The 27,343-nt window shown below is 35.0% G+C and overlaps 5 protein-coding genes and 1 pseudogene across 6 annotated transcripts; 4 read left to right on the forward strand and 2 right to left on the reverse strand.

The window, feature by feature from the left end:
- Positions 1 to 310: 310 nt before the first annotated feature.
- On the reverse strand, positions 311 to 1,531 carry LOC107637003 (F-box/kelch-repeat protein At3g06240-like). Its single transcript, XM_021122563.2, has one exon. The coding sequence runs from the start codon at positions 1,529 to 1,531 to the stop codon at positions 311 to 313; it is 1,221 nt and encodes a 406-aa protein (XP_020978222.2).
- A 502-nt stretch (positions 1,532 to 2,033) lies between these two features.
- LOC107639786 (uncharacterized) lies at positions 2,034 to 6,022 on the forward strand (annotated as a pseudogene). Its single transcript, XR_015881352.1, has 10 exons — positions 2,034 to 2,431; positions 3,049 to 3,152; positions 3,256 to 3,342; positions 3,489 to 3,691; positions 4,050 to 4,197; positions 4,287 to 4,335; positions 4,424 to 4,522; positions 4,618 to 4,677; positions 4,987 to 5,107; positions 5,640 to 6,022. The product of XR_015881352.1 is annotated as an uncharacterized LOC107639786 (transcript).
- Positions 5,046 to 15,609, forward strand: LOC110271578 (pentatricopeptide repeat-containing protein At3g16610-like). The gene is made up of 4 exons (XM_088484918.1): positions 5,046 to 5,107; positions 5,640 to 5,812; positions 7,621 to 8,821; positions 14,364 to 15,609. The coding sequence occupies exons 1-4, from the start codon at positions 5,046 to 5,048 to the stop codon at positions 15,607 to 15,609; spliced, it is 2,682 nt and encodes an 893-aa protein (XP_088341044.1).
- Positions 12,325 to 14,186, reverse strand: LOC107638463 (retrovirus-related Pol polyprotein from transposon RE1). The gene is made up of 2 exons (XM_088485798.1): positions 12,889 to 14,186; positions 12,325 to 12,703 (listed from the first exon to the last, which is right to left on the reverse strand). The coding sequence occupies exons 1-2, from the start codon at positions 14,057 to 14,059 to the stop codon at positions 12,669 to 12,671; spliced, it is 1,206 nt and encodes a 401-aa protein (XP_088341924.1). The 5' UTR covers positions 14,060 to 14,186; the 3' UTR covers positions 12,325 to 12,668.
- An 809-nt stretch (positions 15,610 to 16,418) lies between the features above and the next one.
- Positions 16,419 to 21,269, forward strand: LOC148569175 (uncharacterized). Its single transcript, XM_088485799.1, has 7 exons — positions 16,419 to 16,691; positions 16,782 to 16,832; positions 16,923 to 17,021; positions 17,627 to 17,686; positions 17,844 to 17,965; positions 18,973 to 20,583; positions 20,720 to 21,269. Exons 1-6 carry the CDS (start codon positions 16,584 to 16,586, stop codon positions 19,040 to 19,042), a joined length of 510 nt encoding a protein of 169 aa, XP_088341925.1. The 5' UTR covers positions 16,419 to 16,583; the 3' UTR covers positions 19,043 to 20,583; positions 20,720 to 21,269.
- On the forward strand, positions 20,395 to 22,696 carry LOC110271219 (uncharacterized). Its single transcript, XM_088484919.1, has 5 exons — positions 20,395 to 20,455; positions 21,130 to 21,188; positions 21,532 to 21,687; positions 21,776 to 21,826; positions 21,922 to 22,696. The coding sequence occupies exons 1-5, from the start codon at positions 20,395 to 20,397 to the stop codon at positions 22,066 to 22,068; spliced, it is 474 nt and encodes a 157-aa protein (XP_088341045.1). The 3' UTR covers positions 22,069 to 22,696.
- Positions 22,697 to 27,343: the final 4,647 nt, after the last annotated feature.

A 27,343-nucleotide genomic window follows, 5' to 3' on the forward strand; every position in this document is an offset into this window, starting at 1 on the left:
AAAAAAGAAAGAAAGGTACTCTTGCGGTAGGAGTTAGGAGCATAACGTATCTTTAGATTGTATTGAATCTAATTGAACAAAAATGGCACATTAAAAATGAAATAGCACAGAATTATGGTTATATCAAATTTTGCAACATTTTCTATATATATATAAATCGTATTCGCCTATCCTTTACAGCATGTAACATAGAAAAGTATTATGGGATAAATTCAACCAGGGCCAAAAGAAAATTCATAATCTAAATATATTTGATATTAAATAAAATTCAGAGTCTTATTCATCCTCTAATTACGTAAACCTAATTAAGTCATTTAACGGGTCTAATTCTAACTTTTTCGGCTTGGTCATGTTTCCTTAATTGAAGATAAGGACGCAAACTTTTGGCACCAATTCCACATGGACGAAGAGTATCTGAATAAGGAACAAAACAAACAAATCTAGATTCACACCCATGGTCACAAATTTCCGAGAGCACCATATATTTCTCACTAGTTAAACCATATGTGTAGACCTTCTTTTCCGTAGCAAAAACAAGATCACCATTCAAAACGGTAAAGCCTCTGATCACAGGGTTGTGTTCCACTAAACCCATTCCTTTCACTCTCACCTTCATGATCCTTCTCCACGAACTCGATTCATAGTTTGTTAGAATCCAAACCGTAAACACACGCTTTCTCAATCTAACTAAGCAAATAGTTTGATAGCCAGCAACTTCTCCCCATTTGAAAATATTCATATGACAACTGTTATCATGAGAACCCCTTCTTGCTTCTTTAGGAACCCTTAAAAACTTGGTTTCAATGCTTTCATCTTCATCATCGCCGTTCTTGATTTCATAAGACATTATATAAGGCCTAAAATAAGTGCTATCTTCAGTAAGATAGCGGTAGCAATCCGAGATGAAGTGAATGGCGCCATTGCAAATCACAGGCTTGTCAAATTTCAAATTCCTAGATCCAGCAAAGAAACGGTTCTTCCTTAAGCTCCAAGCACCTTGTTTATGACTATAAACATGGCAATCAAAATGTAAACTCCACTCTTCATTGTCAAAAAGAATCAACCTGTAATCATCAGAGTCGCATTCCAGTGTCATCGAGACACTAGGAAGATTCCTTCGCTGCTGCAAGTGGTTGGGGAGGGGAATGTCTAAAAGGGAACAAGTTGCTGGATTGATGATAAATAATTCTATTCCATGAAGACAGAGGAGTAAACCGTTGCTTGAGCTTAGAATCTTGAGCCGCGAGCGCGCGATGAATCCTAGCATGTTTTCAGGGACGCCCGAGGAAAGTTCCTCTCCCGGCAAAGGATGCAACTCGACGTGCTCGTTGTGATTCAGAATGTCATCTCTTTGAATGAAGAAGCATGAAGGACGATTTTTCTTTAATGAGTTTTCTGCTTGTTTTGCTACAAAGTATGGAGTTTCTGGAAGCTCTGAAAAGAGTTTTGAAGTAGATCTGTGTTTGTGGACTGCTTTTGCAGGTAACCAAGACAATATCTCTAATAACTCATCATTAGACATTGTAGCCATTGTGATCAAGATCAACGATGACTTAATTGTTTGAAAGCCAAGAATGAAAATATTCAAGAAGGGAAAGAGGAGTAGAACTTTATTTAAGGGAAGCGAACTATCAATTTAATTATGTTCTGATTGATTTAAATTTAATCATATCATATCATATCTAATTGAAATTTGATTTAAATTAATTAGAATCAAGTCTATAATGATATCTTTAATTATGTGCTGATTGATTTAAAATCCAATGATATCATATCATATCTAATTGAAATTTGATTTAAATTAATTAGAATCAAGTCTATAATGATATCTTTAGTTGAATTTTAAATTTTAAGATTTTATCTTGAAAAGATTTGACCAAACTGATCACATAAGAATCTGTTAGAGAAAGATACAAAAAATAAGAATTTGTTTGGAAAACATAAATCTTTCGTCTAATTGTTCTTTTAATTAGGATTGGCACCTTTTCTTCATTTAATTGTTCTTTTTCTGTAACTATTGATTACTCCTCTTTATTTTGATTTGATTTAATTGAATGGTTGATTCTGTAAAAAAGAATGGTCCTGTTGTCAATGGTGATATTATATCGTTTGCTGCTCCTCCTCAGCACGGTATCAATGCTTTCCAGTTATCAATTTTTCTTTAATAAATGGGATTTCAGGTTTTTTGGTTCCCTCAAAAAATATTTCGTATCTTTTTATACAGATTTTACATTTTCTTTTGTATTTCGAGAGGTGCTTTTGTCCTCCCCCATGCCAGATAATGCAGCTGCTAATCGAAAATGTTACTTGATCAATTAAAAGAATTACAACAAGGAACTAGGCGATGTTCAACAGAAACATGCCATCGAAGACCTCAATGAAAGGCTGAGTGCTTCTATGCAGTCATATGCTGAAGCAAATGCTATAATAAGTAGGTATGATCTATATAATAATTCTGAGCTATTTAATTCTTGATTGTTGAGTTCTTCACTTCTTTAGTGTTTAATGTTGATGCAAGTGTCATAGGAGTGAAGTTGTTCAAAATTTGGTTTAGAAACAATTATCCACAATTTGCTTTGAATCAGGGAAACTTTTACAAGAATTGAATTTTTGTTATTTTCTCACTATAACAAGGGTGAGAGTGACAAACAGACCTACCTCCATCACAAGAAGAACTGGGCCAAAAATTTCTTCCTGCACAGACCATGGTACATACAGTCAAGTTGAATACTCGGATATACATTAAAACTTCAGGTCTTTGTGAAATTCATTTCAGTAGAAGCTTTAGAGATTTTCCATTATACTATCCATTTGGCGGTGCTTTATTGCTAATGAGAGTATAGTCAAATCAGGGGAAAACAAGCTACAAAAATAAATAAGCAACGGAAATCTGGATATCAAAGTTAAGCCAGGAGTTCTGTTGGTGTGCTACTTTAGTGCTTATGTACATGTGTCTATATTCTTGTGTGTAACTCAAATCCTTGTTTTATTTGAGTTTGTGGTGCTTTTAAAATTTCTGTCTTACTTTTTCTTATCTTGAATATATAGAGGGTTGTGCCTCTGAAAGCAAGAGATTGAAAGGCTTAGGCATTGGTGCCCCCGAAGGTCCCATTTCTCTTGATGATTTTCGAAGCCTTCAAAGATCAAACACAGTACGTTAATTTAAAAGGATGCAATATCCTAAGCACTGTAAACTCCTCCTTTCTTTCCCTTCTTTTTCCTCATGTTAATTGTATCCTATCTTATTCTTGGCAGGAGCTGAGGAAGCAGTTGGAGAATCAGGTGGTATTAATTGATACTTTGCGTAATGACAACCGTGTTGCTGCTGATCGTCATGAAAGTGTATGTAGCTGATGTATTTTCAATTTATGTTCTCTCCTAAAACTCTGCATGCAGATTTTAAAATAAAATGTTCAATCTCAAGTTGTTCTTTGTTATATCAATATATGGTCTACAATGTCTTACCTAATCCACAATCCATTTTATAGGAATTACAATCAGCCAAGAAGTCTGTTGCAAAATGTTACCTTGATCAATTAAAAGAATTACAACAAAGTGTAGATCTAAAATACAAGGAACTAGGTGATGTTAATAGAGTAACTGCTGAACAGAAATATGCCATCGAAGACCTCAATAAAAGGCTGAGTGCTTCTATGCAGTCATGTGCTGAAGCAAATGCTATAATAAGCAGGTATGATCTATATAATTCTGAGCTATTTAATTCTTGATTGTTGAGTTCTTCACTACTTTAGTCCTTTGATGCAAGTGTCATAGGAGTGAAGTTGTTCATTTTTATGTAGTTTGAGCTTGAACTGATCCTTGATTGACTGATTTTTATATTGCAATGAGAATTGGCAATGTGGAATGATTTAGTGCTTATGTACATGTGTCTATATTCTTGTGTGTAACATCCTGGGGATGAATTTTAGTATTGACTGTTGGAGGAGGATGGACCTTTTGGTACCATGCTTAGTTTAAACCTTTTGCCCCCACCCTGGTTACGCTAGCTGTATGTTTGATAATTGAGTCCCTCTCACTTGCTCCTCCAGTCAGAAAGTAAATATAACTGAACTCAAGGAACAATTAGATGACGAGCGGACTCAGCGAAAATATTGAGGCTCAAGAGGAATTAAGACAACACACTGATGCTGCCTTAAGAAGAAAAAGAGAACTACATGAAACAATAATAAGCTTCAGGTTTGAAGGTTTTGTCGCTAAAGTAGTAAGAAACTGTACTCCCTTTACTTTTGAAGCTTATAAGCTGTCATTCTTTCTGTATGTTGTAGGAGTCAGAGAGAAAGGTGTTTGCTAGTTGAAACCTTGAGGTCCAAACTGGTATGGTTCTGCTTATGTTTAGCCTACAATGGGCGACAACTTGTATATTTCATAAATAGCTTTGTGCCTTCCTTCCATTTTGTTGCAGGAGGATACTAGGCAAAAGATGGTTGTGTGTGATAATAAGGTTCGCCAGTTGGAAACTGAATTGCATGAGAAGAAACTGACCACTGCAAATCAAACAAAGGTAATCATATGGTTTTGTGTGTGTATTATGTCCCCTTTTCATATTTTGGATTTGTTTACTATTTCGCTGAACGAAAATGTAAATTCATGGAGCAGAAAATAGAAGAACTTGAAGAGGAAACAAGAAGATTAAGCAAAGATCTTGAGAGTGAAAAGGTAGATATCGGAATTTCATGTTCCAAGAATGTTTTTGTATAAAGGTGTTTGTCTAAATGATGTCTGCTTTCCACCGATTGCTGTTACTGTTAATGACTTATTTCTATGTGACTTCAGAGTATGACAGTATCTTATTTATATGTTGCTAGACTGATAAATTCTAATTAATAAGTTGCTTTAGCTTTCTAATTCAATATCCCCCTTATTCTATTCTATCTGTTATTTATTTTTTTTAGCTCTTACTTCTTTTCTTTTGGTGGTAAAGTTTCTTTATGTGAAACTGAAATTATTTGTTGCTGTTGTTAGCAGCAGCTTGAGAAGAAGCATGGGCTAAAGTTTCTATTCTTGAGCTTGAGATAAATGCCGCAATGCGGGATCTAGATTTTGAGAGGAGGAGGTTAAGAGGTGCCAGAGAAAGACTTATGCTTCGGTAAGGAACAAGTTTCTGTTTAATATGATCACTGGACAACTGTAGTTTGAAAATTATGTAAGGATGAATCTGTAGGAACGAGAATTCTATGACTTCTTAATTAGAATTATCACCAGTGTGTATATTATGGTTATGTGAACATTACTATCATAGATTCTGAATGGATTTTGGCTATCCTGAAAATTTGAAGAATAAAGGATGTATAAACATCTTCAAGAATATGAAAGCAATTAGCAGAGCAATTGAGCCTAAATAAAAGTAGGACCACGGCTGAATAGTTTTTGTTTTATTTATTAGAATGGACTACTCAACAATGTCATTGCAGTAAAAATTGTGGATCCTGGTATTCATCTGTTGGATATGTCATTCATGCTAAAGTTAATCAGCTTTGTTTAGTAGTCCCTGTTGGTTAACATGCTGCAGCGTTGCACTGTTTGTATTAAATGCTGATCGGCACTTTAACTTTATGAGGCAACATCTACACCCGCATTATGCTTTGATTTTGCCACTGAAGCTCATTGATGTCATGCAGGGAAACACAACTAAGGGCATTTTATTCCACTACTGAGGAGATACAAGTACTCTTTGCTAAGCAACAGGAGCAATTAAAGGCTATGCAGAAAACCCTTGAAGACGAAGAGAATTACGAGAATACTTCTGTAGATATGGATGGAGTTATCAGTGGAACCCCTGGAAGAGAGAGAAGTTGCAGGATACCATAGCAAAAATACTGCAAAGGCAGGCTCAACTGCATCTACACAGAAGCGCAACAGAGATCAAGTAAAAACCTCAAGCAATGAAGCTAGTGTCACTGACAAGCATGACTTACTTGTTTGAAAGCCAAAAATGAAAATATTCAAGAAGAGAAAGAGGAGTGGAACATAATTTAAGCCTTTAAGGGAAGCGAACTACCTATTAATTATGTTCTGCTTGATTTAAATTTAATCATATCATATTATATCAAATTTATTAAGATGAAATTTGATTTAAATTAATTAGAAAAAGTCGTAATGATATTTTTACTTGAATTTTAAATTTTATAATTTTATCTTGAAAAGATTTGACAAAACTGATTATGTAGGAGTCGGTTAGAGAAAGATATATAAAAAAATAAAAAAAAACTTAAAAGAAAGATATTATGCTTAAAAAGGAAGATGAAAAACTGAAAAGTGTTCTAATTATCTAGAACACCATAATTAATCAGATTGATTATAAACAATGTTGATATAATCAACAGTGATGATAGGTAACTTAAAAGATTGGTTTTACAAAAATCTTATGTTTTTTCTTTGCTGTATACTTGTATAGGAATTTTGGTCTCTATTTAAGATTCTCTAAAAAATTGATAAACAAAAAATATTTTTAAATTAGATATTTGAATTTTAAATTAATTTTATATTTTTGAAAATTTTTTTAAATAATCGCTCAATTAATTATTCTGATCCTTAGGCTTAGAGTACACAAGAATAAATCGTATTTTATTTTTGGAAAATAATTTTTTTTAATTTATAATTAAAAAATCTTTGTTAGATATGACTTATTTTAGTGTACCTATGTATTTTTGGAGACGATGATAATAATTGCCATCAAATTCAAAAAACTATAATAGTGACGACAAAAATAATTATTTTTTGATAAGGAGAATTATGATTGTTTGATATAAATTTTTATTTTTCTTATAATTTTTTTTTGTCTCTCACACAATTTTGGTAAAAATTTAAAATTTGTTAATTCGGGTTATATTTCTTATAGATTCTTTAATTATTGAACTATAATTTTTTGTTGTATTATATAAAAAAAACAATAAAATACGTATTATCGTCTCCAAAAAATACATAAATACACCATAATAAACTATATTTAACAAAGATTTTTTTAATTATAAATTAAAAAATTAACTATTTCCAAAAATAAAATACAACTTATTCATGTACTCTTATGTACTCCAGAGACAATAATAATACTTACTATTGTTAACTTTTCAAACTCAATTTAATATAAGGCGATCGCCTGTTAGTAAAGCGAAATTGTTAATTTTCATAGAGTTCGCTTGTCCAAATAAAAAAAAACACATTTCAATAAATAAAACTCAAAAATAAATTTTAAAAAAATAAGTATTTTTCGTAATTTATATTAGAAAAAAATCCCGGAATTTAGAGACACTATTCCTTTACCTTCTCGTAAATGACTTTTGTCAAAAAAATGTAAAAAGTTTTCCTGATAATTTGTTATAATCTTTTACATATTATAAATTATAAATGGATAGATTCTCTTTTCTTATTTTTACTTTCTTTTTTTTGTGATAGTTGTTTTCTAGAAAAGTTTTGTAATCTGACTTCAACAGGATCTAATTGCGTCAGCTGTCAAAAAGTCAAAAAACACTTTCCAAATGTGTTGTACTAAGAACCAAAATAAATAAATAAATAACCTTATTTTTGTCTATGTCTGTTTAATCTTCCTCTCCTTCCCCACTCCTCTTTGTGGTTTCTTTGTATAATGGTGAACCTCTTAAGGCAAGCATGTTTCTATAGGGGACAAGTTGAAGATTCCAGGTTTTAAAAAGGTAATTCCTGGATTATGTTTTAATAGATTCCAGTTGAGAGATGAGTTTGAGTCAAATCATTGGTACGTGGCCCAACTTGAATCCTGCATCCAATCCAAATCTCTTTCTCAAGGGAAGATTATACATCAACATATCATTAAGAACAATTCTAACATCAAAGATTTCTCCATTATCCTTGACAAGCTTACTCATCTCTATGTTAAATGTAATGAAGTCGAACTTGCCCGCCAAGTGTTTGAGAAAATTCCAAACCCAAGTGTTGTTTGTTGGAACATGATGATCAGAGCTTATGCCTGGAATGCACCCTTTCAACAAGCCATAGATTTGTACTATAAGATGTTGCAACTTGGGGTGACACCCAACAAATTCACTTTCCCTTTTATTCTCAAAGCTTGTTCGGCTCTGCAAGATATACAAGTTGGGCAAGAAATCCACAAGCATGCCGAGCAACTTGGTCTCGAAATGGACGTTTATGTTTGCACAGCCTTGGTTGACATGTATGCCAAATGTGGAGATTTGTTTCAAGCACAAACCTTATTTAATTGTATGTCCAGCAGGGATATTGTGGCATGGAATGCCATCATTGCTGGGTTTTCACTGCATACACTTCACAATGAAACTATGGAGTTACTTGTACAAATGCAACAAGCAGGAATAGTTCCCAATTCTTCAACTATTGTAGCAGTTCTACCCACAGTTGGACAAGCTAATGCATTAAGCCAGGGGAAGGCAATCCATGGTTACTCTTTAAGGAAAATGTTCAGTGACAGTGTTGTTGTTGGAACTGGTCTTTTGGATATGTATGCTAAATGCCATCATTTATCTTATGCCAGGAAGATTTTTGATCGGATGAAGCAAAAGAATGAGATATGTTGGAGTGCTATGATTGGAGGATATGTTGCTTGTGATTTCATGACAAATGCATTGGCCCTTTTTGATGAGATGGTACATGTTTATGAGTTAAACCCTACACCAGTTACTCTTGCAAGCATACTTCGAGCTTGTGCTAAGCTTACTGATTTGAACAAAGGGCAAAGCTTACATTGTTACATGATTAAATCAGGGATGGACTTAGATACAACGGTAGGAAACTCACTCATATCAATTTATGCTAAGTGTGGGATGATGGAGGATGCAGTCGGATTTCTTGAGGAAATTGTGAAGGTATCAGACTCTTGAAGATGAAGAACAAGAATGAAAGAAGAGAGAGAGAGCAAGAGAGAGAGAGAGAGAGAGAGAGTGAAGGAGGAGAATTTTCTGGAAAATGAGATGTATTAGCTGAACTTACTAGTTTGTTACAGTGCATTAGTATTTATAGTGAGTGAGCTCTAACTACTTCTTATTAGATGTAACTGACTCAGTTTTCTTCTAACTGATTTCTCTAACAAACTCTAATATGTTGCACGTGTCTTGTCATGTGGCATCTCAATACTCTTAACATCAATCCTGCTACTTGAGTTTCTGAAACCTGTGCTTTGTTCCTTCTTGTCTATTGTGCTTTCTGAACTCTTAACATCAACTCTGTTGTCTGGGCTTCCAATTGTCCTGCTGTCATTACATCTTCTGTCAGCAATTCTCAATCTCAATTTAAACTTTTGGAAGGCAGGGCTTGACAGAGGTTTTGTTAAGCAATCTGCTATCTGCTCTTGGGCTGGAATATGGATCACATGTAGTTTCTTTCCGGTCACATAGTCTCTAACGAAGTGGAGATTGAGTTCAAAGTGCTTGCTCTTGTTGTGTAGGATTGGATTGGCTGAAAGTAGTACAGCACTCTGACTATCACAGTATAGGTTTGGTTTGGTGGTACAAGGTATCCTCATTTCATTCAACAAGTTCTGCAACCAAATGACTTCAGCAAGTCCAGCAGCTATCCCTCTATATTCAGCTTCGGTGGAGCTTCTTGATACTACATGTTGCTTTCGACTGGACCAAGAGACAAGATTTGGTCCATAAAAGACACAAAATCCACTTGTTGACTTTCTGTCGTCTACATCACTTCCCCAATCTGAGTCGGTGAATGCATAGATTCTACTCTCATCAGACTTTTGGAACCTTAATCCATGCTGAAGTGTCCCTGCTAAGTACCTGAGGATTCGCTTTACCGCTTTCCAGTGGCTGTCTAACGGTTGGTGCATGAATTGCGATACTTTGTTTACTGCATAAGAGATCTCTGGCCTTGTGATTGTTGCATATTGGAGTCCTCCAACAACTGATCTATATTGTGCTGGATTTTGAAACAATTCTCCTCCTTGCGCTGAGAGTTTCAGACTAGATGCCATTGGAGTAGGCATTGCTTTGGCTTCTTGCATCCCTGCTTTAACTAAGAGTTCTTTGATATACTTTGTTTGGCATAGGGTCATTACTTGGTCATTGTTTCTTACTGCCTCAATTCCCAAAAAGTAGTTCATTTCCCCCAAGTCTTTTAGTGAAAATACTGTATGTAACTGGTTGACTAAGGCTGTGATTTCTGCTTGAGAATTTCCTGTGACTAGAATGTCATCTACGTATACGAGAACATAAGTCGCTGATGCAGGTGTGAATTTGGTGAAGAGTGACGTGTCTGATCTGGTGTTGTCGAAGCCAAACTTGTTGAGAGTGAGTTTCAGCTTGGTGAACCAGGCTCTGGGGGCCTGTTTCAGCCCATATAATGATCTTTGGAGCTTGCAAACATGGTGAGGAGTGTGGGTGGAGATGAACCCTTCTGGTTGAGTCATGAAGACAGTTTCTTCAAGGTCGCCATTTAAGAAGGCGTTGTTGAAGTCGAACTGTCGGATCTTCCATCCTTTTGCTAATGCCAAACTCAGCATGACTCTAACAGTGGGAGGTCTGACCACCGGGCTGAACACTTGATCAAAGTTAATTCCCTCTTTTTGATGAAATCCCTTTGCCACAAGCCGTGCTTTGTACTTTTGAATTGTACCATTTGGATGCTTCTTGATTCGAAAGACCCACTTGTTTCCAATGGTAGGGGCTGTGCTTGGGGGCGGCTTTGGCACTAGTGTCCAAGTGTGATTCCTCATGAGGGCCTCATATTCTTCTTCCATTGCCCGCTTCCAATGCTCGCTGGTCAGTGCTTGTTCAACTGTTTGAGGGACGCATTGGGAGAGGTCAATGTCAGCCTCTTTGAGCACTGCTGCATAAGTTTTCGGCTTGAAGATGCCTGACTTGCTCCTTGTTTGCATGGGATGGTGATTTGTAGTAGCTGCTGATAGTGCAGGGGGAACTATCTCAGTCGGAGCTTGCTCAGGCACATTTGCAGCTAAGGGAGTTTCAAGAGAAAAAGAGTTAGCAGCAGTGACATCAGAATCATGATTAATAGACAAAGAAAAAGATGAAGTAGATAATGGTTCAGATATATAATTGAGCGTATTGGAAGTGTCATTCAATGTATGCAATGCATGATGGTGTGGTTGGGGAGAAGATGTGGGGTAAGGGGTTGGTGTCACTTGGGGTGCTGCTGCAGTAGGAGTGGAGGTGTTGCCTCGAATTGAAGATTCTGGTGTTGAATGGATGGTTGAGACATTGTAATGACTAGAAGTGCTTGTTGCTGAGGTGAGAAGTTGTTCTGGAAGACTTGGTGATGACCTTGATGAGGAAGATGGGGTGGGCTGGTTGGGCAAGATGGTGGCTGGAGGTTGGATAATGTTGGGTTTAGGAGTGGAATTGAAGTTGGTTTGATGTAGAAGATTTGACAAGGAAGGTATGAAGGTGGAAGGTGAGGTGTGAGGCAAGGATTGGCTTGGTTGATTCCTAAAGAGTTGGTTATAAGGAAATTCATACTCATTGAAGATGACATTCCTTGAAATGATTTCTTTTCCACTTGGCAGGAGGCATTTGTAACCTCTATGGTTGGGGGCATAACCTATGAAAATGGATTTTTGGGATCTATGATCAAACTTGTGTGCATTGTAAGGTTTGAGAAGTGGGTAACATGTGCATCCAAAGGGTTGTAGGATACTATAGTCTGGTTTTGTGTTGGTGAGGGCTTCAAGAGGTGTTTTGTTGTTGAGAGTTTGGGTGGGTAGTCTATTAATGAGGTAAGTGGCAGTGAGGGTTGATTCATCCCAAAAGTTTAAAGGAAGGTTAGCTTGGGCTAGCAATGTGAGTGAGGTTTCTGTGATATGCATGTGTTTTCTTTCTACTAAGCCATTTTGCTGATGGGTATAGGGACATGTAAGTCTGTGTTGAATGCCATTTGTTACCAAAAACTGCTTGAATGGTGTGGACAAGTATTCTCCACCGTTGTCTGTTTGTAAGGCTTTGATTTTTAGCCCAGTCTTGAGTTCGATTGCTGACTTGTATTGCTGAAATGCTTCAAATGCTTGGCTTTTGGTCTTCAGTAGGTATGTGTAAGTATACCTTGTGCTTGCATCAATAAAGCAGATATAATACCTGCAACCTGATCTGCTGTATAAAGGTGCTGGCCCCCAAATGTCAGAAAATATAAGGTCTAAAGGTGCATAGTTAGAATGAGACTCAAGATGAGGTAGTTGGTGAATTTTACTAATACAGCAAGCATTGCATAATGAAGGATCATAGCTAATTTTATTCATTGAATTATCAGAACTTGAAGCATTACATTGATTCATCACTAGAGTTACCACCTTATCAGATGGATGTCCTAATTTTCTATGCCATAATTGGCTTGTATCACTAACCCTTTTACAAGTGACATGGGCTTCTGCATTTGAAATAGGACTTACTAAGGTATTTACAGACAATTGAGAGGCAGAATTACAAATTGAAATTGGACTTGTGACAACTTTATTTGCCGTTGAATTACAATTCAGTTTGGCTAGGTGAGAGGGTGCAGCAGCTCTCTCTTTATTATTCAATGCTGAACTCGCATTGGCAGTGGCTTGCACATGCTTATTTTCAGATTCAACATATGTATTTTGGGAGTTTTCAACAGTATTTGCATTGAAACAAGTAGGATTAACAGGTACAGACTTTGTTCTTGGGCCAATTTCGATCCCTTCAAACTTGTAAAGTCCTTCTTTAAGCAATCCTTGAAGGAGGATTTTCTTGGAGATCTGACATTTAACATTACACAGATAAGGCCAAAACTCAAAAAACACACCATTGTCTAAGGCAAATTTGGCTACACTCACTAAATTTTTGGATATATTAGGTACATGTAATAGGTTTTGCAATTTGAAAGGTTTGTTAGATAAAGATGCATGCATGAATGAACTTCCAATGTGTTCAATATCCATACCTTGGCCATTACCTCCAAACACTTGTTCAGTGCCATCATAATCAGATCCTGTGATGAGGTTCCTTTTGTCAAACGTGATGTGATGAGATGCACCCGAATCAGGGTACCAAGCTGTGTCTGGGAGAGCTGAAGGCAATGTAAGGAATGCTTGAGGATTGAGTGGTGCGGGAGGCTGAGTTTTCACTTCTTGAAATCTTTGTTGAGAGTTTTGAGAGCTTGTTCCATTGTGGAATGCTGCTGAAGGTGGTTGCGCTGCATTGAGGGGCTGCATTTGTGGATTCATGAAGTCTTGGTTGAACCTATGAAAACACTGCACTGCTGTATGGCCAAGTTTCCCACAAAGTTGGCATTGTGGCCTACTGCCCTGCCACCATGATGACCTTCCTGTGCCTCTGAAATAGCCTCTGCCTCTCGAGCCTCGAAAACCTCCTCTATAGTTGTTGAACCCTCTTCCTTGAAATCTTTCTGGAATATCTTCTCTTTGAGCAATGTTTGCCTGAACTGGTCCTAGCTCCGTCCTTCGAAATCTGTCAACTAATTCTTCTTGAGCGAGCAACTGAGATTCAAACTCGCTTTCTGACGTCTCTTCAATCCTTGCTGTTGCCACGGTGATGAAAACATTGTATTCTTCGCCAAGCCCTCCCAGTGCAGCTTCAATATACTCGTCTTTGGTTAGTGGAGCTCCAAGTGCACTAAGTGCGTCAGCAACTTGATTGATCTTCGCCATGTATTCGGTGACTGGAGAACCGTGCTTCTTGAGTGTCTTTAACTGAGTCTTGAGCTGCTTAATCCTCGATTTGACTCTAGATTCAAAATATTCACTCAACACATTCCAGATCTGGTATGCATAATCGTACTCAATTACACGGTTGACAAAGTTAGACTCCATTGTTGCTGTTAACCAAGCCACAAGGCACTGATCTTGCACTTCCCAGTCTGTGTAGCTTTGAGCTTCGATTCCTTCATGTCTGTCTGATTCTGAGCTAAACCTAGCAGGTACCATCCTTGGATCAAGATGACTTTGAAGCTTGTTCACCTTTATGCACGCTAGTGCTTGTTTCTTCCATGCTTTGTAGTTGTTCTCGTTGAGTTTAATGGCTGAAAACGCAGCGAACGTGTTCTGATTGAGGAAGCTCGTTGGAGCTTTTGGTGTTGGCGCAGTGTTCTCCATGGATCGTTGAGCTCTGATACCATGTGAAGGTATCAGACTCTTGAAGATGAAGAACAAGAATGAAAGAAGAGAGAGAGAGCAAGAGAGAGAGAGAGAGAGAGAGAGTGAAGGAGGAGAATTTTCTGGAAAATGAGATGTATTAGCTGAACTTACTAGTTTGTTACAGTGCATTAGTATTTATAGTGAGTGAGCTCTAACTACTTCTTATTAGATGTAACTGACTCAGTTTTCTTCTAACTGATTTCTCTAACAAACTCTAATATGTTGCACGTGTCTTGTCATGTGGCATCTCAATACTCTTAACAGAAATGACCTCAAAGGATACAGTTTCATATAGTGGTATCATGTCAGGATGTGTGCAAAATGGCCATGCTGAGAAGGCTTTACTTATTTTTCGCCAGATGCAGTTGTCTGGGTTTGAACCAGATTTGGCAACCATGATGGCCCTTCTACCAGCTTGTTCACATTTGGCTGCTCTACAACATGGGGCCTGTTGCCATGGATACTCAGTCATTCGGGGCTTCACGTCAGAGTCGTCCATCTGTAATGCCATTATTGACATGTACTCAAAGTGTGGAAAGATTCATATCAGCAGGAAAGTTTTTGATAGGATGCATAAACGGGATGTGGTTTCATGGAATACAATGATAATTGGTTATGGTATTCATGGGGAATGCACAGAGGCACTTTCTTTATTCCATGAGTCTCAGGTTTCAGGCTTGAAGCCAGATGATGTGACCTTTGTTGCTGTTTTATCTGCCTGCAGCCATTCAGGGCTTGTCAAGGAAGGGAAATATTGGTTTAATGCCATGAACCAAGAGTTCAGCATCACTCCAAGAATGGCACATTATATTTGCATGGTGGACCTTCTCGCCCGAGCAGGAAATTTGGATGAAGCATACATCTTTATTCAAAGGATGCCATTCGAGCCTGATGTTCGTGTATGGAGTGCATTGCTTGCTGCATGTAGGACCCACAGAAATATTGAAATGGGGGAAGAAGTGTCAAAGAGGATCCAGAAGCTGGGACCTGAAAGTACAGGAAACTTTGTTCTTATGTCAAACATCTATAGCTCTGTTGGGAGATGGGATGATGCAGCACAAATCAGAACAATACAACAGCATCAAGGTTACAAGAAAAGCCCAGGATGCAGTTGGGTTAAGGTCTCTGGCGTAATCCATGGATTTATTGGCGGGGATCAATCTCATCCACAATCAGCATCCATAAATAAAAAATTACAGGAGCTGCTAGTGCAAATGAAAAGGCTGGGATACAGTGCAGATTCTAATTTTGTTCTCCATGATGTTGAAGAAGAGGAGAAAGAACAGATTCTCCTATATCATAGTGAAAAAATAGCCATTGCATTTGGACTTCTTAATATCAGCCCCTCCAAGCCCATTCTAGTTACAAAAAATCTGAGAATTTGTGTTGACTGCCATTCTGCAATAAAGTTTATGGCACTCATAACAAATAGGGAGATAATAGTGAGAGATGCAAGTCGATTCCATCATTTTAAGAACGGCATATGCAATTGTGGGGATTTCTGGTGAGATAAAGGAAAGGTATTATACTTGCTATGGTTCAATTAAGATATGGCGAGGTAGATGTGAATATACCTGCAATATGGTGGAAGTTAACAATGTCCACCATGGGTATTTTTATAAAAATACTCCTCTCTGATCATTAGTTAAGTTACTTTTAAATTTTATTATGGTAAAAATAAACTCCAACAGAATTTTATTAAACAACAAATAGCATTTCGTTCCTCTCCTCATTGACACTCCCATCCTATCTGAAACTAAGGAGTGAAGAATCTCACTTGGGAGAGAATCCCAAATTCAGTGTTGAAATCCTATTTATAGTGTTTGCATCTTATGCTTGAAGCTATATATATATTTATATATATATATATATATCAACTTTTGCAGGGTCATTAGAATTTTACATTGTTTTATAATGTTATGGGCTTATTCTTAAAAGACAAGACGAAGTTAAGCAAGTTGTTGAACGATGTTGTTTTGTTGGTGCTGTTTGGGTTGTTGAATATTGATGAATGGTTTTAGAGTTCAAAACAAATTTTGTAACAAATCTATATTTTATTAATTCAGAAACCTAATAAAAATGGTTTTTCTTGTCTTGTCAAGAAATTTATACGAAATCCTTCAACAACTGTCTTAATTTATTCTTTCTTTGTTTCTATTAGTGTGTAATCTTCACCTAGAAGAAAAGCATATGTGATCTTTAATTCAGCATGCTATAGATTCTAAAAGAAAAGCATATCTGATTCATAACACCTTTCTCTGTATTCTGTTGATTCTAAAAGAAATGACTTATTCTTTTTGTTATTTTGCAAGCTACAGCGTGGTGCCTAATTTATGATTTGTTGTACAGGAATTAAAATCACAAAGAATCCATTGCAAAATATTACCTGAACTATTAAAAGCAATACAGAACACTGTGGATCCGAAACAGAAGAAACTAGCTAGGGGTCGTTGATAGAGTAACCAAAGAACAGAAACCTGCCATGGGAAACGGTTCAAGTGTTTCTCGGGAACACGAGGAATGGAGACGACTCACTGATGCTGCTGCTAAAAGAGAAAAGGAGCTACAAGAAACAATAGATAAGTTTCAGGTTTGATAGTTCTTAATAATAAAGGAATAAGAAATTGTACTCTACATTTTAAGAAGCTTACAAGCTGTCTGTCCCTTTGGTATATTATAGGAGTCTGAGAGAGAAAGGCGTTTACTCATCGAGATGTTGACGTCAAATCTTGTATGGTTTAGATTTTGGTTGTTGACATAAGAAATCCACCACTTATGTACTTTATAAAGACTTTTTTCACTTCATTCTTTCCTGTTGTAGGAGGATACCAAGAAGAAGCTAATTGTCTCTGATAGTAAGGTTCGCCAATTGGAAAACCGATTACATGAAGAGAGGCTGACCACTGCACACGGAGTAAAGGTAGACTGGTAACTCTTTTGTTTGGTTACTCCAGAGACACCTATAGTTGTACTCGATTATGAATTACATCCTTACAGTTTAAAAGTTTGGGATCAAGTTTCTATATCATATAAGAATAATTAATCAAGTCATGTCTCTATACTTTAAGCATTTCTAGTCAATTTCCTATACTGTTGACATGTTTTTTAAATCAAGTCCCTTTGGTTAAACGATTTTGCAATGAAGCTCCTATACTGGATGATAAATCCCTGTTTTTCTCTTGAAAATTTCGGTACAATACAGAGACTTGATCGCAAAAGTTTTATAGTAAAGAGACCTGTTAAAAAATGTTTGTCAAATATAGAGACTTAACTAAAAACATTTAAGTTATAGGGACTTGATTAAAATTTATTGTATAATATATGGAATTAATTACAAAGTTTTAAACTATATGGATCTAAATGAAACTTGAGGGAAACTATGGGCACCTCCAGATATATTAAACCTTTTTCTTTTTGTTGTTTTTTTATGGCACACTCTTAAACCTATTCATGGTGAGTATCATGTTGCCTTTATCATGTTTTGTTTAATATTTAGCTGAACATACATGGTATTTCATGGAGCAGAAAATTGGAGAACTTGATCAGGAAAAAAGAAGATTAATGAAAGACCTTGAGAGTGAAAAGGTAGGTATCAGAATGTTTTAATAGAAAAGTTTTTTTTAGTTAAATTGTGTATGCTTTTCGCACATGCATGTTGGTAACGTTATTGATTTATTTCAATGAGACTGCAGAGGAAGCCTCTCTATTTGAATCTAAGAAATTTCATTGCCATTGTTATTAGGCAGCCCGAGAAGAAGCACTCTCGAAGGTTTCTGTTCTTGAGCTTCAGATAAATTCTGCAATGCAAGATCTTGATTCAGAGAGGCGGAGGTTAAGAGGTGCCAGGGAAAGGCTAAAGCTTCAGTAAGGCATTATTTCTTGTTATTTATTATAATAATGGGATGTGTATGATTTGAAAATTATGTTGAATGAGTAAAGACGATCATCTTATTTTCCAATGTAGACTCAAGTTACAATACTTCTTCCAGCTTCTTTGTTTCTTTTTCATTGCATTAACAATTTGTGTCAAGAGTAAAATTTGATAAGAATAGGAAATTTTAACTAGAATCATCATAAATAGTGTATACTTTCATAGGTTTTGGTTGGATTTTCTTGAACTATTCTGAAAAACGGAAATGAAATGTAATGGACATAGAAATAGACATAAAAAAGGGGATTTGGATCCTCTAAAGTTTGAATTTCACTTTAGAGGATAAAGTTTGATCTCTCACCTTTGAATGGTTTCTCTCTCATATTTTCTCTTAGTCCCACCTATGAAATAAATGGTGAGAGATCAAACTTTACCTTCTAAAGTGAAATTCAAACTTTAGAAGATCTAAATCCTAAAAAAGGGTAGGGTTTGGGGAGCCTTATTTAGTGAAAACTTCAGAGTTATTGCTACTTAAAAACAATTGTTCTATTTATACACCCTTCCTCTATCAATAATTGACACAAAATTATAAGGTTCTATTTCTATAGTTCTTGACTACTAATTTGAGAGCTATGATCTTAGCCTAAACAACAATGCAGGTTTCTGGATGATTAATTGTGTTGTCTTGATTAGAATATGCACTACTAAACATTTCTTTTATATATACACTCTACTCTTACTCTGTTATTTCAATAAAAATTTCTTTTATATATACACTCTACTCTTACTCTGTTATTTCAATAAAAATTTCTGAATGCAGTATTCATAAATTGCTTCTGTATAATAGTCACTTTACATGCTGATTTACACCTCCGCTTCATGATGCAACTTCTTCACCTGCATCTTACTTCATTGTGATATTAGAATTTTAGACCACTAATGTTCAACTTCATTGTGATATTAGAATTTTAGACCACTAATGTTCAACGATGTTATGTAGGGAAACACAACTTCGGGCATTTCATTCAACATGTGAGCGAGCAATTAAAGTCTATGCAAAGAACTCTTGAAGACGAAGAGAATGGAGTCGTCAGTGGAGCCTCAGGCAGAGAAAAACAGCTTGCTGAGGAACATAGTAACAATGATGTTGTTAAGTATCTAAAGAAAGTGGGATACCACACCTTAAAAGCTAAGTGTTAAAGTCTGGTCAGTGGAGCCTCAGGCAGAGAAAAACAGCTTGCTGAGGAACATAGTAACAATGATGTTGTTAAGTATCTAAGGAAAGTGGGAAACCACAACTTAAAAGTTAGTTGTTAAGGGGGAAGAACCACTCTCCTTATATACAACATCAAGCATCCCATACTACTCGATGTGGGACTTTGAGCACCCATAATACCCAAGTCCCTAACAGATGTTAAGACAGGAATGGCTACTACTGTGCAGAAGCATGATGACGGAGATCAAATTCAAGCTTCAAGCAATGAAGCAAGTGTCATTGAGAAACATGACCCTGATAAAAAATGTGAAGAACACCGAAATACGCAAGAGGTGGATCAAGTTCAAACTTCAGCCAATGAAGCAAGTGTCACTGAGAAGCATCCTTCTGATATTACAAGTGAAGAATGCCGAAATGCACATGAAACAGATCAAGTTCAAACTTCAACCAACAAAGATAGTGTCACTGAGAAGCATCACTCTGATATTAGAAGTGAAGAATCCCAAAAGACACATGAAACAGATCAAGTTAAAACTTCAACCAACGAAGCAAGTAGAACTGAGAAGAGTCATTCTGATGTTAGAAGTGAAGAATGCCAAAATACACATGAAGACGACCAAATTCAAAGTTCAATCAATGAAGGAAGTGTCACTAGTAAGCATGATTCTGATATAAGAGGAGAACAACGCCAAAATACACGAGTTCAACTGTGCAGATCATGAACATGATGTTAGAGGTGGCTTTGGTTCTAATAGTGACGTTGGCACAGAAACATCCATGATAAAAGGAGATGCCAGAAGTACCAGCCAATTCTCAAAACTGAGAGTTGTAGAGATCGTAGTGAACAGAATATTGATTTGAACGGAAGTGTCCCACTGGACATGGACACTAGACAGTTTGATGAGGGTATAAATGCACAAGAAACTGAGGAGCATGCTCAAAGACCTGATCACAAAGTTTTACATTTATTGCTACCATATTCTCCTATAGAAACTGGTAAAACAACCAAGGATAACAAAGCTGGAGAAGCAGTTAGAACAGCTGACCTTTTAACTCCTGATGCTGCTGCAGCCGGACAGAAAGAACAGCAAGAATTTTTGCATCTGATTTGAGGGAGCAGTTTGGAGTTTCTGCATATGATTGTGACAAACAGAATGTATTTATATGGTTCATCTGACTCAGATACTACTAATATTTGTGGCAACAATGATAGAGTCAATGCAGAAGCTAGATCAATATCTTATAGAAACTCAGGGTAATTCCCATGGTGAGAAGAATCATAACCAGGATGGATGCTATGTACGGAGGTGATGAATCAACAGAAGAAAACTGGACCTCTTTTAAAGTTGGGGATTGTGTATATGTATATACATACCTACATATATACATACGCGGGTATGTACTTCAGAGATCTCATGTACATAAGTGATTAGTCTCTTCTCTCCCCTCGTAATTATATTATATGTAAGACACTTTACTGAATGTTATTGTCATTCATATAGATGTTAATCACTTTGCATGATTTTGTCAGGAATGTTCTATCAAAGCAAGTAATATGCTGAACGAGGCATACATGTAACAATAAACATGGCTACTTGACAGGGCATGTACCTGCTTTAAGAATCACAAAAGGAGGGCTTTTCTACTTTACGTGTCCTATTTGATTATGTTATAAGTTTAGACGGTTTTAGTAGTTTCCTATATGGGTTAGGAACACAACCTTCTGACTCTTTAAGCACTTACTATTACTGTAAAGCTTATATTAGTAGATAATCAAGTAAAAATCATTGTAAGCGTCCTTGAGCAATGTCCTAGCCTAGTGAGATGGCCAACTTAATCAACCTAAGTAAACTTTTTCCAATAAACAAAAAAACTAATTGTATAGGTGCAACACCAATGATATTGGATCTGAACAGCACGACTCCCAATAGTGTTTTGCAGCCGCCAGAGGTGTCATGGCAGCAGCCTTCCGGTGGAGAAGCCTTGCTACGGAAGCTGAGGTAATGTTGACGAAGGAATTTGATTGAAAACCTTTCCCACCCATGGAAAAGAATGGCACAGGCAGTTATTAATTATTAGTTTATTACCACTTCGTAATATATCTGGTCCTGGTTCATGACCTTTCCTTTTAGAAAGAAAGAGAATATGCTATTAACCTTTATGTATTCTTTTTTGCATATATTATTTTGTAATCTTAATATAAAACAAAAGCATATGCTAACCTTAACTACTATCTATACCATTGGATGGATTCCAAAACAAATGTATAATTTAAAGATAATTCTTGTTTGCATTGTTTTGTAAGCTAAAATCTCATGGATAATGTATGATTCATGGAACTAGCATGAGTCTAAAGAGTCCATTGAAAAATTTAACCTTGATCAGTTAGAAGAATTGCAGCAAATTTGTGGATCAAATACAAAGCCTGCCATGGGAAATGATCATAGTAGTTGCAGGGCTCAAGGAGCAGCCCTACAAAATCGAATAGATTGGCTTCAGGTTTGAAAGTTTTTATTCTAGAGTAGTATGAACCTTTTCTCTCTAGTATGAGAAGCTAACAAGTTGTTCCCATTCTTATATATTGCAGAGGTTAGTTAATGAAAGATCTCAGCAGATCAATACCTTGGAGTCCATGCTGGTATGGTTCTGCTTTTGGTTGTTAGCATAACACAGGCCACAGCTTACGCTCCGTGTAAGGAGATTTGTCCCTTCATTCCTTCCTTTCTGTTGCAGGGAAATGTTAGGCAACAGTTAGCTCTCTCTGATGATAAGGTTCGCCAGTTGGAAGCTGAGTTAAGCAAGGCGAAGCTGATCGCTGCGAATGGAACAAAGGCAATCAATCTGATATTTTGTTTTATTTTTTTAATTGACGCAAGCTGATTTGTTGTATTATTCTTCATAAACGCTAATTTGTGGAGCAGAAAGTAGAAGAACTTGAACAAGAAACAGGAAGACTAAGGAGAGAACTTGAGAGTGAAAAGGTAATGTTATTTATTTGCTTCTAGTGAGATTTGCAAAGGAATTCATTGATAATATGTTGCCACTTCAACTTTCTAATTGATTCTTTTTCTTTATTTTTCTATGTTATATTCTTCCTCCTTTGTTATGTTTCTCTATTCGAATGTCCTTGGCTGGCGAACGGAAAGCAACTGAGCGATCAGCTGCTTTCAACTGCTACTTTGTTGTTGGGGCTACAAGTGGAAATAAGACAACTTTCTAATGATGCTGTAACAAGAGAAAAAGAACTACAAGAAGCAACTGAAAAGCTTCAGGTTTGAAAGTTTTAATGCTAATTTAATACAAAACTAATAATCATATTTACAATCTAAGGACAGGTTTTGAATTGGAAATCCAATGAAGCAGGAAAAAAGAAAGAAAGAAAAGAAGAAAGGTACTCTTGCGGTAAGAGTTAGGAGAATAAGGTATCTTTAGATTGTATTGAATGTAATTGAACTATTATAGCTAATGTGGAGCAAAAAATGGCACATTAAAAATGAAATAGCACAGAATTATGGTTATATAAAATTTTGCAACATTTTCTATATATATATATAAATCGTATTCGCCTATCCTTTACAGCATGTAACATAGAAAAGTATTATGCAACTATTGGTTAGTGCTGACTTGATCTTATAGTTCAAGTTTTAAACACTATACTAACACTTGTTTCTCAAAAGTTTCGTTATAATAATTTAATTTACTGATGCAAGCATACTTGAGAAAGAGATGTTAATCAAGCAATAGGAATAGTAAAACTATTTGTAAACTATGGCATATATTCACAAGTTGACATTTAACTGCTCTGATACTGCACCTGTATCAAAATCTATTTAATTGACTAAAATGCTCAAACAATGATTCAAGAAATAAAAAATTCTCATGGAGCCTGAACCACATCAAGAACATGCTGCATTTGCAATTTTGCAGTCAACCTTAAAATTCTTCCACATTATTCTCCTTGCTTATACAAAGAATTGTGCTCCTTCATTTCCTACTTGGGATGATAAAGATCTGTCTTGAGCTCCCCATATGAGTTTTAGCTTCGAAGCGCATAATTGCCCCCATGGTGGATTTCATCATCTTAACAGAACAAAGAATAATCAGTCTAGATAAATTGATAACTGTCAAGTTTACTATAAGAAGCATAATGAGAGAGTACCATAATGCTAAAAGAATGTAGAAAGTAGAACATGTGTTGTATGAAAGATGAAACATCAACCAATGAAGCTAGAATTGTGTGCTATATCAACATATTTAATCAATTTAATTTTTTCACTAGAGTGTTGGAACTGAAGTTTTGCATGTTATGACTTCTAAATTAGAGACGAGAAATTCTATTGCAATTACTCATCTAAAATGGATGAAGTGCATGTCGTGCCAAGCACTCACATCACTTGCACTGGTTTTCATTGAATGCTTGCAATACCATATCTATGAGTTTCTTGCAACATTAAACTCTGCATCAGACAGAGATAAGGAAAAAGTAGGAGGCATATGGAAAAATTGAAATGATAAATAACATGAGAGGTTGAACAAATGCTAAAACTTACTTCAGTGCATCCCAATTCTGACCTTGCCTCATCCATGTATTACGATTCACGCTTCAGCCTTCCTATTGAGACAGTGGGATACAGCATTCAGACTCAGTTTCTCCACTTAACACCGGACAGTCTTTTATTGAAAGCCATTCAAGTTTTGGAAACCCATCAAAGTCATGAGGAATATGCCACTCTCGCCAGTGAGGCATTTCACGAAATGTCAGACTTGGAAGAGATCTGAAGGGTGTCCCCTCAACCTCATGACATGATTCAGTGTTGTTGTAAAACTCACCACCAATTCTTTCCCGCCTATCAAGTCTAAATACCACCAGACGCTGCAGAGCGGGTAACTGTCCCAATGAAGGAAGCTGACGACAATTCTTAAAACTCCTCAAACTCAATTTGGTTATATTGGAGTAGCAAGAAAGGCCTAACCAATCGGGGAATATTTCATCCCTATAACCATCAATTGATAACTCTTTCAAGTTTCTACCAGGATGTAACTCCTCAACTATATCTCTCTTTCAACATCAACAATACCAATATCAACATCTGGAAGCTCAATTCTAAAATGTTGATGTTTTGTTTCTTCGGTGATTTCGTTCACAACTTTTATTATTTTTTTAATATAAATTAAAGCCACTTGCGAATAAAATAATAATTTGATAAATAATAAAACATTGATTATGAAGAGCTCTTGTCTCCTCTACAAAACTTTAGTAAAAAGAATCATAATGAGATTTCAGGTATCGTTGTTTTGAATTATTTGTGGGAGTCTGAGAGAAGTCTCTTGTATGGATATATGTAAAAATATTTACACCTCTGCATTACATGTGTGTGAGTTCAATAAGGTTGTGTTGTCTCTAGTATGGATATATGTAAAAATATTTACACCTCTAGATTACATGTGTGTAAGTTCAATAAGATTGTGTTTGGGTGTTGTCTCACTATAAATAAGACATAAATATAGATACATAAAAATACATAGACATAAAAAGACACTAATTTTATACTGTATTTAATAAATTAGATAGAACAAAAAATTATAAATAAATTAGTGTCTCATGTTAAAAATTTGTGTCTCAACATTTTAAAAAAACACAAAATTTATGTTTTTAATGGATGTTTACGTATAACCGTGTCTTCTATTATTTTTATTTTAATAAATAAACATTATACATATACTTCTATGTATTTTTGTGTCTATTTTATTAGATATATATATATATATATATATATATATATATATATATATATATATATATATATATATATATATAAAACAAATGATACGTAAGAGACGTCCGCTATCAGTAATATGCAAAATCAGTCTTTTAAAAAAGTGTGATTATAATAGTAGTGAATCAGAAACTTTGTTCAAAAACAATCTTGTCAAAGCAGAAGGATTATTTACTAATGTGATGTTATTAATAGAATTGAAAAACAGCAGCCTAGTGTTGCATTGAAAACATATGAACGTTAAGAAAATAAAAAAAATTAATAATTGTAAAATTCATATTTCTTAAATATTTCATGATGTATTAGTATTTATTTTTGTCGTATTTAAATTTTAATATCTTATTTATTTTATTAAAAATTGAATGAATTAAATTAGATGGTTAAAAATCTAACTAAATTTATTCATCAATTAAGAGAAAAAACATTGTTATTTTCAATTAACGGAGTTATCAAAAAACGTTAACATATAAACAAAAAGTATTTTCAATTTCATATGTATCTTTTTATTCTCAGCTATATTATTCTTGTTCTGAAAAAATCATAAAAATAATTCTATTATTTGTTCCCATTTAACATTATTTATTATTTATTATTTATTATTTATTATTTATTACAATAACAATTATTTTCGTTACTTTTAATCATAAGTCATTAAATTTGTTGGTAATTCCTAAGGCTCATATTTATTTGTGCTAACATTAGTAGATTCTTCTCCTTTTTTTTTTTTGTTTTGGACTAATAAAATGAGCTTTTCGTAGAATTTCCTAATATTTTAAATTATTATTGACACACAGTTCATTTCTGGGTATATAACCACATCATCTAAGTATATATTTTCGGCAACAAAAAGACTTCTCATACAAAAATATAAACATCACTCTATTGTCTATATATATCTTAAGTTCATCTGCCAAAAACACTATATGAAGTGAAGACAAGATCTGCCATAACCTGCTGCTGTTAGCTTTGACATCAAGAACTTACATTAGTCACAGATTTTTTTTTGTGACGCGTCTCACCAGCGCCTTCTACATGTATGATCCAGAGGTATAGAGGTTTAAACCCAACCATATCATAGAATTTTCGAATGCCATAATATATGTGGATCTTCCAACGAGTAGTATTTACCTATTATTTTAGATTGAATTTAAAACATAACTAACTTTTTTTAATTATAAATTTTAATTTTAAATTCTTCAGAAATTAAAATTAAAAAATAAACTAATATTAATTATTTAAAAGTTGATTTCTTATATTTTCTTTTAGGTTTATCTTCATTCTTTTATTCATAATAATATATAAGGTTAATTTATTGTATTACTATTTATCAAGAAAAATATGATTATTTTATAATATGAAGAATACATTCTTTTTTTTTTTTTACCAAAGATAGGAGACTCGAACCCGCAAGTCGCAACCTCTTAATTGAGTATGGGGAGACTATGCCATTTGAGTTATAACTCATTGGCATGAAAAATACATTCTTGATGCAAAGAATTTGGAACTTTAAATATATTTTTAGAGATATAAAATCAATTTAATTTTATTTATGTCTTTTTAATAATTTTAGTGGTGAGTTCATGGCCATCCAAAGTTTTTTTTTTCTTAATAATAAAAGATATGGTAGTAAGATAATGTATTTTGTAGAGAAGCTCGATTGGTATATAATTATTTTTAACTCTTCAACAAATCTCCTATAAATCAAAGTGAAGTTTTTGGCCCCTAAATATTTCTCTTGAAGCTCTACAGTAGTTGTCGTATAAAATATTTTATATAATTATTTAATTATATTTAATTTTTTATTATTAATGTAAGGATTTGTGACTCTAGTGAAAAAAAGATTTTTTTTATTCATAAAAAATTATCTACTCTTATATCGAAAATAATATTTTCTATAAAGATATTATTGAACTCTTTAACAAGTCAATGTTCGACAAGAATAGGTTTCGATCATTTTCAAATGCCAAAAAATATTTCGATCAATCTCTAAATACATGTTAGAATTAACTTTGGATTGGAGTCAATTAGGTACTCCTTTAAGTACTCTCTATTAATCGATTGACGCAAATGTGAAAATCAAAAAGGCATACTCGACGGAGGTCAGCTGTATCGAAGAAGAGGTTACTGCTGTCGAAGATGGTAGACAGAAAACCAAATCGAAGGCAAAAGTTTCAATCTCTAAAGCAATTTGTCGATTGAAAAAAGAAGTGAAGATTAACCACATAGGATTCATCGAGGATGGTCAATCGATGAAGGAGAGGATTTTAATCGACTAAGACTCGTCAAGAAAGAGCGAAGCAATCAAAGAAGTGAAAAAGTTAATAAGTGAAGATGGTTAGTGGCAGTTACAGACGGTACTCAAGGAGAGAGAGAACAGT

Source organism: Arachis ipaensis, chromosome B4, assembly GCF_059453495.1.
Source record: "Arachis ipaensis isolate K30076 ecotype BB chromosome B4, ASM5945349v1, whole genome shotgun sequence".
Lineage (NCBI taxonomy): Eukaryota > Viridiplantae > Streptophyta > Magnoliopsida > Fabales > Fabaceae > Arachis > Arachis ipaensis.